The sequence below is a fragment of the Aptenodytes patagonicus genome, chromosome 6, assembly GCF_965638725.1.
Source record: "Aptenodytes patagonicus chromosome 6, bAptPat1.pri.cur, whole genome shotgun sequence".
NCBI classification, from domain to species: Eukaryota; Metazoa; Chordata; class Aves; order Sphenisciformes; family Spheniscidae; genus Aptenodytes; species Aptenodytes patagonicus.
Genome location: NC_134954.1, coordinates 23,272,318 through 23,287,158, shown reverse-complemented (window position 1 = coordinate 23,287,158; position 14,841 = coordinate 23,272,318). Strand labels below are relative to the sequence as shown.

Genomic DNA, 14,841 nt, shown 5'->3' with positions numbered 1-14,841 from the left:
TGGCAGAATTGCTCACCAAACCACTTTCAATCCTTTATCAGCAGTCCTGGTTAACCGGGGAGGTCCCAGTTGACTGGAGGTTAGCAAATGTGACGCCCATCTACAAGAAGGGCCGGAAGGAGGATCTGGGGAACTACAGGCCTCTCAGTCTGACCTTGGTGCCAGGGACGGTTATGGAGCAGATCATCCTGAGTGCCATCACACGGCACATACAGGACAACCAGGTGATCAGGCCCAGTCAGCATGGATTTATGAAAGGCAGGTCCTGCTTGACTAACCTGATCTCCTTCTATGACAAGGTGACCCACCTAGTGGATGAGGGAAAGGCTGTGGATGTGGTCTACCTAGACTTTAGTAAAGCCTTTGACACCATTTCTCACAGCATTCTCCTGGAGAAACTGGCTGCTCATGGCTTGGACAGGCATACTCTTCACTGGGTAAAAAGCTGGCTGGATGGCTGGGCCCAGAGAGTTGTGGTGAATGGAGTTAAATCCAGTTGGCAGCCGGTCACAAGTGGTGTTCCCCACGGCTTGGTATTGGGGCCAGTTCTGTTTAATATCTTTATCAATGATCTGGATGAGGGGATTGAGTGCACCCTCAGTACGTTTGCACATGACACCAAGTTGGGTGGGAGTGTTGATCTGCTTGAGGGTAGGAAGGCTCTACAGAGGGATGTGGACAGGCTGGATCGATGGGCCGAAGCCAATTGTATGGGTTCAACAAGACTAAGTGCCGGGTCCTGAACATGTGTCACAACAACCCCATGCAACACTACAGGCTTGGGGAAGAGTGGCTGGAAAGCTGCCTGGTGGAAAAGGACCTGGGGGTGTTGGTCAACAGCCAGCTAAATATGAGCCAGTAGCGTGCCCAAGTGGCCAATAATATCCTGGCTTGTATCAGAAATAGTGTGGCCAGCAGGACTAGGGGAGTGATTGTCCCCCTGTACCCAGCACTGGTGAGGCCGCACCTCAAATACTGTGTTCAGTTTTGGGCCCCTCACTGCAAGAAAGACATTGAGGTGCTGGAGCGTGTCCAAAGAAGGGCAATGAAGCTGGTGAAGGGTCTAGAGCACAAGTCTTATGAGGAGCAGCTGAGGGAACTGGGGTTGTTTAGCCTGGAGAAAGGAGGCTCAGGGGAGACCTTCTTGCTCTCTACAACTACCTGAAAGGAGGTTGTAATGAGGTGGGTGTCAATCTCTTCTCCCAAGTAACAAGCGATAAGACAAGAGGAAATGGCCTCAAGTTGTGCCAGAGGAGGTTTAGCTTGGATATTAGGAAAAATTTCTTCACCAAAAGGGTAGTCAAGCATTGGAACAGGCTGCCCAGGGAAGTAGTTGAGTCACCATCCCTGGAGGTATTTAAAACGTGCAGATGTGGCGCTTAGGGACATGGTTTAGTACTGGACTTGTCAGTGCTAGGTTAATGGTTGGACTTGATGATCTTAAAGGTCTTTTCCAACCTAAACGATTCCATGATTCTATTAATGGGCTTTCCAACATGCTATATCCATTAGGATAACTAGTTGAAGTAATTAAATTATTGACATACTTTCCAGCCCTCAGTGTAACCAGCAGTTTTTAGTGGCTGACTTTTGTCTGTGACATCTCATTCCACAGCATTTGTTTTCCTATCAGCGAGCACAGGTTACAATGTGGTGTCCACTATCATGCATAATAGGTACTTGCAGATCTCAACACAAACTGAGTGAATAATGTGCACTTAGCTAAAGCTGCTGAAAGAGGTATGACCACTTTAAACTGATGTAAGCTTATAATCGAAGTGTAAATGTGAGTCCTGGTATTGTCTGCCTAGAGAATTTTTGATGGCTCCTAGCTGGCTTCAGGGCAGATGAGCTGGTGGCTGATTAAGTTCTATGAAGTATTTCATAATTGCTGTTTTTCCTAAACTGCTGCCCAGATTATCAATTACAGAGTGTAATCCGTGCTCTGATGCAGCTTTCACCATGGATAGCACTGAAGAGGAATACAGGTGTCTAGTAGCCTGAGAGCAGAGGAAGCCACTGGTGGCACAGTGACTCAGCTGTAGACCTGCCACATGCCTCTCTCACGACAAGCCTATCTGCTGATTTACTTACTTGGTATTTGCTAATTGACTCTGGGAGGAAGGAAACTTTCAGTTGAATCAGCTCATGCTGAGGCTACATGTTCAATAAATCCAAGCCTCGAGGCACTGTGGAAGTGTGGGAATAGGGGAGGCGGATGACAGGAACACATTTGTCAGGATATGGGAATGGGAGAAAACATGGGCACACTATCCCTTTTGGTGGCCACTATCTGTCCAGCTGTAAAATGAAACCTCACACTCATTTGAATTATATTAGCTCTTGCTTGGTTCGATAGAGCCACCACAGTGAAGACCCAGCGAAGCAGACAATTTGACCTAGCAGCTACACAAATGTATAAATACTATATGCAAAACCACGAAGAGATCAGAACACATTTTTACAAAGCAGGAGCCCAGAGCCAGTACTCAGTCACAGCAGTCCCTTAAAGTGAGTGGAAAGACAGTAAAAGCACACTCTGCCTGGCACTGCTCAGGGTATGAAACAGGGTAAAACTGGACTGTGAATGAAACAAACATTGTCAGCTGTGTGGACAGAGGTCTGGAAAACAAGAGTACACCAAGGCATTTGTCTACATTGTTCTTCTGCTGCAAGTTTGATCAGAAAATCAGCAATTCCACATCACTAGTAAAGATGATCTTTTTGGTCAGGCAAGATGTTTGAGTTTGCATGATCATTTTTAAAGGGTTCTCCATACTGCTAGCAGCTATATTCTTCTGAATAGCAATAAATATACCAAGTGTAATCACGTAGTCTTTCCTCACTGCCCCCATACACACCATGCTTGTCTCAAGCAATAAAATATACCCAGTGTCTCTAGAATGCTGTCAGATCTAGAACATCAAACTGAGTCTCTCATTTTACTTACTTTGTGTTTACCGAAGTTGCTCATTAATGATCGACTGTGAGACTTTTTTCCACCTTCTTTTGTGTCCAGGTTCTGTGCAGAGAGAGTGCAACAAAAAGTGTGACTAAATACCTTCAGAAGTACCTTTAAGGAGTCTGCTACAGTCTCTAAAAGACATAGTTTCAACCTAATATAAGTTTTCATATATAAGTATGTCACCCTGATTCACTATTACAAGAGTATAGTGATTGCACATGAGAACAAAATATACTGATCTGTGAACACAAATTGAAATCCAAAATCTCATTACAGGACTTTTCTAATTTCTTTATATACTTGATAGCTTAGCAATCCTCTAACAGTAAGGAAAAATATTAACACTAACACTCAAGACAACAACCAGCCATGTAGAAAAAACAGTCTAGAAAAAACAGACAAGCAACAACAAAACACAACAACATTTGAAAGTGTACTTGAAAATAGCCACACAGGAAAAGCAGGGGGGGGCAGCCGGCCGGAATCTCCCCTAACAGATAAATTTGGACTTTTCATAGGCAGCCTGAAGTCAGAGTTTCACATTTATAACCAGGCCCCTAGACATCGGTCTGATAATTCCTGGCAGCATCTAGCTTTTTCTGTCAGAAAAACACATCCCTTCATCTTCTAAAGAGCACAACAAAGACCTAAAGGTGCTGAAGAATATTCCCCCAGTGTTTCAGCAAGTCCTTTGAACTCAAGTTACTCCCTGTTCAGTGCTGAGTTGGAATTCACTTCTGGCTATCATAACAATAAGGGCACTAGATGGTTTCTTCAGGTCCAAGAAAGTCAATAACCTCTGTATCTACCTTCAAAGGTTTGTTCCTAGCTCACGCTGAAAGTCTGTAAAACGTAGAAGAAAACCTTAGCAGATAAAGTACTTGTCTCCCTCAGATAAGAGTGAGAGTTGACAGTTTCAACAGCAAATCCAAACTAGTATCAGGCCTGCCTGACAGTACCGTACACATTGCCTTCCTCCCTCCCCACAAAAAACCCCATTTGATAATTACTGGAGATTAGTACATAAACTTGCATTGTGAATGCTTTTTTGCCCCCTTTTATTTTTAAATAATAGCAAGTCTTTGGGAAAATGAAAGGCACATCAGTGACAAAGTAAAGGAAAATGAGATTTGACCAGCAAAAAGAAAAATTTCCCAACAGATCACTTTCTGGGACATGAATTACACAGTAACTACTAGAAAAGAGCTTTACAACACCACCAAACAAAGCTAGCTAATGAGTTACAGAATTACCAAACCATCACAATGTTTAACCATTTAGTTTTCTCCCATCCAGATCAACAGTTGATAAAAATTAATTTTCCAGTTGTTTTAACTTACTATTACTAATTGTTCAGCTCTATATTACTTTAAGACCCTTGAAAACAAGTCACATACAATCAGTCTTCACAGAGGACTGTTGCAGCAAGGGAAGAGAACTCTAAATGTCCCTTAATAATGTAAAATAAGTCAATTAGAAAATTCTATGACTTTATGTTATTAACTGACAGATGTTTTAATAACACAGTTGCATTACTGAAGTATTTTCAGTATTCTGGTCATGTCAATGACATGTAATGGGTAATCTCAGGCATCATATCCAACACAAACACCTTATGGAAATTTGTGTTCTTTAAACAAAACTCCCTGGCCCCTCAAATGCTAGCTAGGGGCCAATCATTTCTCCAGATACCAGAGGACATACCAAATGTAATTATTCTAACTCAAAATAACATTGAAATGGCTCATATCTGATCATATTTACTAACATGGGGAGTTTGCTCTCTGAAATCCCACTTTTCTGACCTCATGAAGGCCAAAGGGAACAAGCAAGCTGACTCTGTTCTCACACTGCGAAGCCACAGTCTGAAAATAACCCTTCCGTCGGGTCAGATGGCTCCGTCCTTCGCATTCTTACAGCCTCTTCCCACCACAATGCAGCTTTGACCAGATGTCTCAAGCATCAGCACAAGCCGAGTACATTTTCTGTAGTCAAGCCTGGCTTCAGGCAAAACTCTCATAGGTCCAGCCTTGGAGAAAGAGATTGATAAGAACTACAGAAACCTTACAGAGTGGGAAGATGTGCAGAAAGCAGAGGTACATGTACTTGACCTTTAAGACTACACTGGTTACAAAGCAGGCACATCCCCCACAGAACGATTCACTCTGTAATTTAACATAACTGGGGTTTGCATCCGGTTGAGGTGAAAGTACAGTAACTGTGGATTCAAGGTACTAACTGTCTATTGACGTACTCAAAATTCCGACACATTTTACTGTTTTACAAAAATAGTTTTATGTCAAAAAGGAAAAGAAACATACCATTCTTGATATAAAACAGTCTGGGCATGAAAAAACAGAACCTTGCTTAGGGCAGTAAAAGCACAATCCTGTTTAGTGCTGTACAAAACAGCCATCAGCATTACAGTCAGACAATGCTTTCAGTTATCACGGCCAGTCTTGACAGGACTAAGGCAACAGAAAAAGGATCTTTCCCCAATAACCTAGACACAAACCAAATTGTTTGACACATGCTTGCAATATTGGTACTTACTGAATTAGTTGCTTCCAAGTCTTACAAGGAATAAACCAGATTAGAACATACTGAAACCACATACTCTTCACATTTGACCATTTAAATTCTCTAATCAGATATTTTCCTGAAATTGTTCCAAATTTTCATTTTGGATAAAACAAACTCTCAGAAGTTGCTAATAAGTTATCAGCTTTCTCATCTGAAAAATGTGCAATACACATTGCATTGTCTAATATTCAACAGAGCATGTGAAGAGGAAAAACCCACATACCTGTTTCAGGTTAACATTTAAACCCTCATGAGTTGCCTTTAGCAGTGCTCTCACAGTGAAGCTGTCAGGATCTTCTTTGTCCCTGATTTGGGATTCTTTTATCAGAGATTCCAGTTTTGTTCTTATAAAAGATTCCACCTGGTGCTCAGTTGCACCATTACTCTGAAACACATTAAGAAATCCAGTTAAAGTAGATTATTATGTCCATCACTTCTGGGACAGCCTGAAGGAGCATTACACATGCTTCAGGCCACACAGTGCTCCCAACATTTCCTTTCTCTGTACAAGAAAAAGGTTCTTGCGTAATCCTGCCTGATTTTGCCTTTTCTATTGGTGTCTTTTACTGCAATTTCCATTTTCTTCTTTAGCTGTCCTGACACATAATCTACTCTGCCTCACCAAACACAGTCCACCATGTAGATCACCCCAGAACATGGCCCTGGTGTTAGCTCTTTGTTTCAAAACAGTCACAAGTCTGACCTCCTCTTTCAGAAGATGGCATGAATTCTCAGCTAATGCACTTACATGCTTTCTTCAAAATATCAGACAATCCAAAATATCAGACATCACTAGATTCCTGCTCCAAATGGCAAGACAGAGGAAGCAATTACCGTTAACAACAATTGTATGGACTACACAGACACAAACTAGTCTCTTAGGTAAGGCGCTTAAAATAAAAATGGATCTTCTAGAACAATAGTGCGCACCTAGCGTTCCTCTGTCCATGGGGTGTAAGACCTCTCCTGAGACAGGAGAGGAAAGCAACTGTTCCATCCTAGCATATTCCCTTTCTAGTCCCAAAGACATACTGTGTTTTGCACTGGCTTTAAGGACTGCCAAATTTTGTCCTAGGTCTTTCTGTTGAAGAAAGCATCATCTCATCAGAAGTGCTCAAGCCACGTTAGTAAAGCATGTGTGGAGCACACAGACTGCTCCTATTGAACAGCATGTAACAATGAATCACGCATTATGTTGGTTCAGAACTGGTTAAGCAATTTTATCTCATCTTACTATACCCATAATTAGAGTTATGTTCATTCAATATATTCTTTTTCCCCTGAACTTACACCTGTGGAAGTTTGTACCTGTGCTTAATCATATTCCTAAAGATTTATGGGACTGGGAGTCTTCAAGCTTCCTCAGAAATTAGTTAATGCCAAATATTTCCAATTCTGTAGTAAATACTAACAGAAATATAACATTCTGAGTCATTGAGCGAGCTGATTTTATCCTATGCTTCAAGCGTTCACTGCAGGGCTGTACTTCTGTACGAGACTGTCTCGTGGAACATACAGGTTGAATGAAATCCAAGCGCAATCTAACCTCTAAATAATTAAGAAATTAATTAATCATGATTTTGTCCAGTAGCATAAAGAGGGTTTGTTTATCTAGGGGGGTGGGGATCAAATCAGCCCTTCTGTGTGGTTTACTTGAATCTCCAAAAAGATGTTGCTGACACTAGCATTTTAGCAGCATCAGGGTAGGGGAAGAACCAGCATAAACATACACTTCCTCTAAACCAGTTCAGATGGGGACTTCTGTTACCTGTAAAGCAAATCCCAAGCTATTCTGAAAAACCTTCAATTGCTAATAGCAGGCATAAATGATACAGACAAATTAAAAGCTCAATATGTAAACCAAAACCAGTTAATGAGAACTACAGATAAGTGTTTCTGTGCGGCAACAAGACAAACTCACTGGGCTACATTCAAAAGTGGAGATAAACACTATACTTGCTAAATATTAATTTGAATTTGATCTATTCTTGCTGCATCTCCCTAAATAGTATTTATTTTGTTCAAAAGTTTTAACTGGTGAAGCAAGGCTGCCTCCTGACTATAAAAAAAGCACCTGCTGGATAACGTGTATTAGCATTGCACACCAGTTTCAGTTTTTAGCAAACACATGTGTTAATAAAATTAACAGCAGAAAAATAAACGAGGACTTAAGAAATAAAGGGAACAGATAGCAATCTTCAGTGTCAAAAAATAAGAAACAGAAGGATTGAAAATAATAATGTTTCACACCTCAATTTTTTTTTTCATTTGTATGTGTCCTTTCATAATATTAACCTAGAAATCCTGTAGCAATTCCATCATGCCATTGCTTTGAGTACTACACATTTGTATCTGAAAAAAGTCTAGCATGCTTACGGTGCTGGCATCAATGTTTTCAGTCTAGTGTACCTAAAGTACTTAAATCTGTTATTTATATGATTTAAATTCCAAAGCGTGCATTTCTGAACAATGTCATTCCATATCTAAATGTGAAATTATATAACTTCTGCATCTTAATGACCTGACTTAGAAATCAAAGTTAAAAACTATAATCTGCTAATAACTGTAAGTAGAATTATGGAGCATGCACATAAGAAATATAGAGATGGAACAGTTCTGGGAACTGTGTATATGCACATACATAGCAGGGCTTTAATTTGCAGTCATCTTCAATTTCATCAGCACTATCCTCATCTGAAACTTCTCCTTCCTCAGCATCTGCTCCAAGACTGTATGGCAACTTTTTACCCTAAAATGAGGAAAAAATATTCACAATAAATGCACACGTGGTCAGTGTTATTTAGTGCAAAGACCAAAATAGCCCATTCCTCAACTCTTCCTTATGTGAACTGTGACCAGAGTTTAGAATTCATTTTCAGAGTCTCATGCAAACTGGCTCCAGATTATCACAGGTGATAATGTAAGTATTTCTGGAAGAGTTTGTTACTGAAAGACCTTTGCAAGCTCTTTCAAAAAAAGCATACCATCTCCCATCTCTGGAGCAAGCCAGCAAGTGCCCAAAAGATTTGAGTTGACTCCCAGATATTTCAAGCTTACGCTTGGCAAGCAGACTGTTGTATACTTAAAATAAAACTCAAAAAAATCAGAAGCTGAGATTTTGTTACAGGCTCTTCATCAGAACAGAAAATGCAGACACAAAAGAACTCACTGCAAGCAGCCATCAACATGAAGAAAGCAGCAAAGCCTATTTTAATATTGCATGCTCATGCAAGGGTGTAGTCAGCAATCCAAAATTAGTTGCTAATCCAGTACTGTGAATGTCATATACCTCCATTAGAAAGGAACTACTTTAATTCCATGTCTAGTTTCCAACATCTGATTAGAGTGGTGAGCATCAAACAGAGGTTATTGGCTACTTCTGGTAAAAAAAAAAACAGGCTCCGACAGATCAATTATCCTTTCTAGAACATTCATCCTGAATTCTCCTGTATGATTGCTTATAGCAAAGCCCACAGAATCACAGAACCTTAGAAATGTTGGCTATGGGACCTCTGAAGGTCTCTGGTCCAATCTGCTACTAAAGGAGGATCATCACCAGCTCTCGATTAGCTTTGCTTTGACGAGTCTTGCAAACTTTCAAGGGTGGAGACTCCCCCAGCCCTCTGGGCAGCATCTTCCCATGCTGCACTACCCACAGCCAAAAAAAGCTTTTCCTGCCATCCAATCTGCACCTCCCAAGCTGTAACTTATGGCCATCGCCTCTTGTTTTACCATCGGTTACTTAATAAATCACCTATTAAACTTCTGTGTTATTACTTCTGTGTCTTCCTCACTGATTGCAGAAATGTTTGCAGTCTACATGTTTCATCAGTGACAGAGGTAGATAAGAATTGCACTCAGATTTCTGCAGAAATGAAGAGGATTGATTTATAGATTGCATTTTGAAATTACTACTGCTGCCCTGCTAATGAGTGGGTCAAATTCACTTCACGCTGGGACCTTTATACTGGCTTAAATCCATAAGTATCATTAGAATTACTCTTTGTATATATACACTAGCAAGATGAAAATTATGCCATTACTTGAAGTTGTTTGGCTAACGAATCAATACTGTGTTTCAAAGGAAAATGTATAAAACAGAGCAAAATAATAGCAAAAAGATGAGAAACTGGCTTACTTCTCAAAAAGATGCTGATTCCTAACTATGATTTTACCTTTTCCAACAGGGCTGCTTACATTGAGCAGGAGATAGGGCTTTGTGAAAAGATACTGTGATGATTAAAATAGTATTCCTCATTCTGAAAACATTAGCTCAGCTCCACACTGTTCTGTAACTACTCTCAGGGTTTCAGCACTGTTAGCTGAAGAATCAAACTAAAGTTACGAACTCAAATGTGCTAGGAAGACCAGCTCAAAAGTTCATGTAGGAACAGCACAATACCAAACATCTCTTGCCTTTCGTGCACTGACATAGTATTTCAAGCCAGGTTTGCCGGGTTTTGTTGCATGACTGACATTACATACTATTCTGTTTGACTCCCTAAAACACCAACACTACATGCTTGCATAGTTCCTTAACTAGCAGTTACACAAGAAAACCGATTCAGTGAAATTCAAAATCACAGCTGAGCACTCAAAGGTTTTCTAATTCAGAGTCAGCTTTGTACTATACATTGAAATATGTTCAAACCAACATCAAAGCAAAATTGTGAATCCTTGTAGCCAGCTTGATACAGAGGATAGAGGGCAGAAAAAACAGTATCTCAAGAGCTCACAGCGAAGCAATTGCCTCCATGTGTCAAAGTAAATTAGACAATCTAATAAGCCACAACTCTATTAATCATCCTTTCAAAGGTCTGCCTTGCATTTCTTTCTTATTATATCCATCTTGGTCTTTGAAATTCCTTTCAGAGCAAATCCATTTATACTGAGAGGCTCAAACAATTAATCTTGCATACAACACTAACTACAGTGCTCAAGGGCCTCCTCTCTCGCTGCTCCTTACAGCCACCTCCTAAGTGCTCTTCTTTCATAAACACAGCTGATGAACCATGAAAATAGTTTCATTTCATGAACTACTGCTCATAGCAGGGTGAGGGGGAAATGCAAGAAAATGCAAGAAATTTTCAGACGCTTTTATATTACTCCAAAATACTTTGTTCAAGGAGGGACTGTAGGACAATGTTTAGATACTATAGGGATATGAACCATACAGAACGATATCCACTAATAACAAATGAGACAAATGTCAAAAAACAGGAAAATATCAGGTTCAGGTAACTGTGTCACAGTTCCTTCTATTCATAACGATGCATTTTATATAATTTTTCTGCTCTCCTGACTCGGTGCTAAGATTTAAAAATAAGCACCTCTGACTTTAAGACTCTCAGATAAGATGCTTAAGAAACAGAATTTTCTTTCCACTGCTATTGATATCACCTCCCTGTTGAAACACTTACAGAAGTACTCCGGGACACTCGCCAAATCCAAGGTAAACTCTGTTTCAGTGTCTCTGAAAAAGCTCAGAATTTTAACTCACTTAGTACATCTGTACTATTCCATGTGTACTGCTGAACTAGTTCTCCAAAGCCAAAGAAAATCCACGATAAATATCACATGCTGACTTTTGTTGCATTTTGAACACGCCGCCAGTAGCAAGTTACCTTCACTAGGATTTTCCCTTTCAAATTTTGAGGACTAGGAAGCTGTCTGGAATCTCCAGCGATTACAGATGACAAGTCGAGTTTGTCACCAAATATCTCCTTCAAGTACTGAGCGATCTTCTTTTGCTGTTGAATACTGCAATGGTTTTCAATAGACAGTATCACTGGAAACCTAGAAAACAAAACCCCCAGAAATTGTCATAACTGTGTTTTAAAAGAGAAGACCTGCACAGCTTACCACATAAACTGATTTAAGCAGTTTGCTTTTACATTGTCAGTAGTCTGGAAACAAACACACTTTGGGAGGAAGGACTCTGCACATGAACTCCCAAATCCCTGCTCTGTCAGAATCCCTCAGATAATCCCTGCAGGCGATTCTTCCCTCTCCTTCCAACCCTACTCACTAGCGCACAGGGTGACAAAGTTTCAAACCAATGATCACCGAGCACGAGGCACAGAGAAACTTGCAATAAAGCTCATCAGCAATACAAAGCTTTTTTGTTCCATGCAGATGAGAGAAGTTACACTATTCCTTTGCAAGCCACATATATTTTCCCTTTATTCTCTCTAAACTACTCAAAATTCTATACACCCACTCATGATTTGCAACTATTGTATATATATGGTTTAACTCCATGATTTTCATAATAAACTGTTATATAGTACCATGGCAAACAAAACAGAATCTGAACATTACGCCACATTTCAGTATTTCCTCATACTATGTATGAGACAGCTTTTCAATTTTCCTACTGAAATAAAGTATTTGCCTTAGGTAGAGCCTGTTATGCTATTGATTTTTAAGGAGAATTTCCCTATGGATTTGAGTGGGAAGTTCTGTTCCAACAAAGGACCAAAATAATCTTAGACACTCAACAGTCTCGGACTGTTCAAGATATTACGGAGTTTACAATGCATGAAAGGTCTTTCTAACTTAGGTTGAACTTTCTAACTTGATTGATGGAAAGAGCTCATGCAGTTGAACAATAAATATGACACAGGCAATAAACAGGGGAACAGAATCAACTTTATAATTTCTCAATGTGTTTAAAGGAATATACGTACTTCCTGATGTTGATTTTGACATGGGATTAACTATACAAAATAGACAGGTGTAACTTCAAAACTGACTCTACACTTACTCATTTTTGATGAAGGCATATTTATTGATAGTTTCTGCCACATCACGGAGGAGTATTTTAGAAGTAAGAGTATAGCCATGGTGCACTACCGGCTCTCCATCTGGACCATCCCAGCAATCCACTATTAAGATAAAAAAAGCTATGCGTTAAGAGACACCCATGATCTTATACACTTCTGCTGATCTTGCTTGCCAGCAGAACTCATGTACACCACTCAATCGTGCAAGTGTCAACAAGTTTCATTCAATCTATTATGACCTACCAATTGAGTTAAGACTAACAAGACAGTCTTTTCTTATATCAAATGAGAAATCTGCAACCTAAAACTGGTTTTTCCGCTTATATTAAACTGAGTTTTTTTCCTCCTATATTAAATTTCAAAGGTGTAATAGGTCAAATAATGTTTACAGCTATTTCTTGGGAAAGCAGCTTCTGCTTCTGAAGACAAATTATTTAAAAACAATTTAGTCTTTTTCCACTCCCAATTAAACTTGCAGTTTTATAATTGACTATAATAAGAGTAGCATCAAATCCATCACATGTATAATGGACTAGGACAGTAATACTTTTCCTAATGAATTACTGTACCCTGAATTTACAGCAAACTTGTCACTGCTGTTGTCTCTACAGGAAGTTAAAAACTTCACAAAGAGAAAGCTACACAGCTAGTACCTAAGCTGTACAGTATCTACAACAGTTTTCAGGTTAAGCAAAATAACACGCTACTGTGTGTTTTAGTGAACTTTCCTACAGAAGGAAAAGTACAGCGATAGACCACCCAATTTTCTCAGGTTCACTTTCTCTAATTCATTTTCAAATTCAGATTAACAAATTGTTCTTCCAGAGATGAGTTTTGTAATATTAGTCATAAGAAATTAACAGTGAGTTTAAGTTTGTCAAAAGACCTTATTCCACCCAAAATCTTGAAAAGAAAAATACTAATGTTTTGTTATTATTTAAATCATGCAGAACTTAAACAAGAATTCAACACGATTTCCAGGCTATCAGACAAACCAGCATCTTGTTTTCTTCCACTAGCATCCAGCCAATGAAACAGCATCCTACCTCTCTATCGTGGCAAACCAAAACCAAGTTTCTCAGCTCTAAGATGGTGAGAGAAATAGATACACAGCTGTGCTGATAGAAGGCACTATTTGCTCACTTCCTCCTACAGGCACTTTTCATCTTCCCTTTGCATCTGCAGGAGGAACTGTATAGGCAAACACCTGCTTTCCCATTCATCTTATGAAAGAAAAAGGTCTTTGCTGGCTCAGCTCATTCTGAACGATGTGGATTAGGAAGCACTCCTGTGAAGCGGTAACCTCCAGCACAGGGGAACCACAGAGCCGAACAACCAGGGCTGCTCTGCTGGAACTGCAGGGCCCCAAACAGATGCCTGTTTATTGCCTTACTGGGGCTTATGCAACAAAAAAATGCTTCACATAAACATGAGACAATGGAAAACTTGCACTGAGAAAAGCATAACAATACAGCAGCAGGCAGGACAAAACAGTGATGTCTATGAAGTTTGTCTGAGAGGGTCATTCCCAATAGAAAAATTCCTGTTTAGACTGCTAGAAAACAGGAGTTTACCACTGAAGTTAATCAGACAGTGAAGCATTAATGCTTTGAGTTTGCCACTGACTTTGCGCTTAAAAGAAATATCCATCGTACTTCCCACAACCAGCAAGTTACACTAAAAATATACCTTCAATACATCGACAACCATCTTGCAGCACTCGTGCATACATCTCCACTCTGGACTGGGACAGCAGTTGGTCTCCTGTCAGGTATGTATTGTGAGATGAAGCAATGAAGTAGTTACAAAGGGGTTGATCCATATCCTGATGCACTTCGCAATGCAGTGGATTAAATATATCACAAGCAGGACTGCGCATGAAGTTGGTGAAACCTTTGAATAAAGAGAAACAGTTTTGCCACGGACGCAGTGTATCTTAACAAGCGAATGATTTGCACTCTAACACTTTCTTCTGTTTATGCTTGTCAGTGCTAACTTGTGTCTCCAAAACCTCTGAATCACATCGCAGGGATTAATCTTCCTGTACCCCATGTTTTCAGCATATTAACTGCTGTCTGTGGCTTGCCTGGTTCTCTGCAAACTAAAGAGGCTGCACAGACTCAGTCCATTACTGGCACACGCATAGGTATTTTTTTTTGAAGCCTATGGAAGTTCTGACACCTTTTCCCCAGACAATTTTCAAACAGCTTTGAACTAGAAAAGGAAATACAATCTAGAAAGACACATTTATGGGGGGGGGGGAAGAATCAACAAGCATTTGCAAAACATGACATTGAGCTAAGCCTCTACAGAAATTAATTAACAACCAATAGTAAAAAAAGAAAGTAGGATTCTAAGAGAAGCATAAAAGTAATGAATAGTAGCTATATGAGAAGACTGAAAAAACCCTACAGATCAATACAGCCACTGCCCAACCTATTTTCAGATCAGATGTTTCATCCAGACCCTCAAAAGGGTCTCAAAAATATGACAAAATATGACAAAAAC

The 14,841-nt window shown here is 39.8% G+C and overlaps 1 protein-coding gene across 2 annotated transcripts in view; it reads right to left on the bottom strand.

Annotated features, from left to right (window-relative positions):
* The window catches only part of PLCH1 (phospholipase C eta 1), an 80,315-nt gene that overhangs the window by 16,659 nt on the left and 48,815 nt on the right, over positions 1 to 14,841 (bottom strand). For both annotated transcript variants that reach the window (XM_076341492.1, XM_076341491.1), the window contains exons 7-12: positions 14,023 to 14,226; positions 12,315 to 12,435; positions 11,173 to 11,344; positions 8,190 to 8,297; positions 5,772 to 5,933; positions 2,951 to 3,022 (exon numbers count right to left, since the gene is read on the bottom strand). In XM_076341492.1, coding sequence (XP_076197607.1) covers positions 2,951 to 3,022; positions 5,772 to 5,933; positions 8,190 to 8,297; positions 11,173 to 11,344; positions 12,315 to 12,435; positions 14,023 to 14,226 — 839 coding nt within the window. The remainder of the gene's footprint in view (positions 1 to 2,950; positions 3,023 to 5,771; positions 5,934 to 8,189; positions 8,298 to 11,172; positions 11,345 to 12,314; positions 12,436 to 14,022; positions 14,227 to 14,841) is intronic.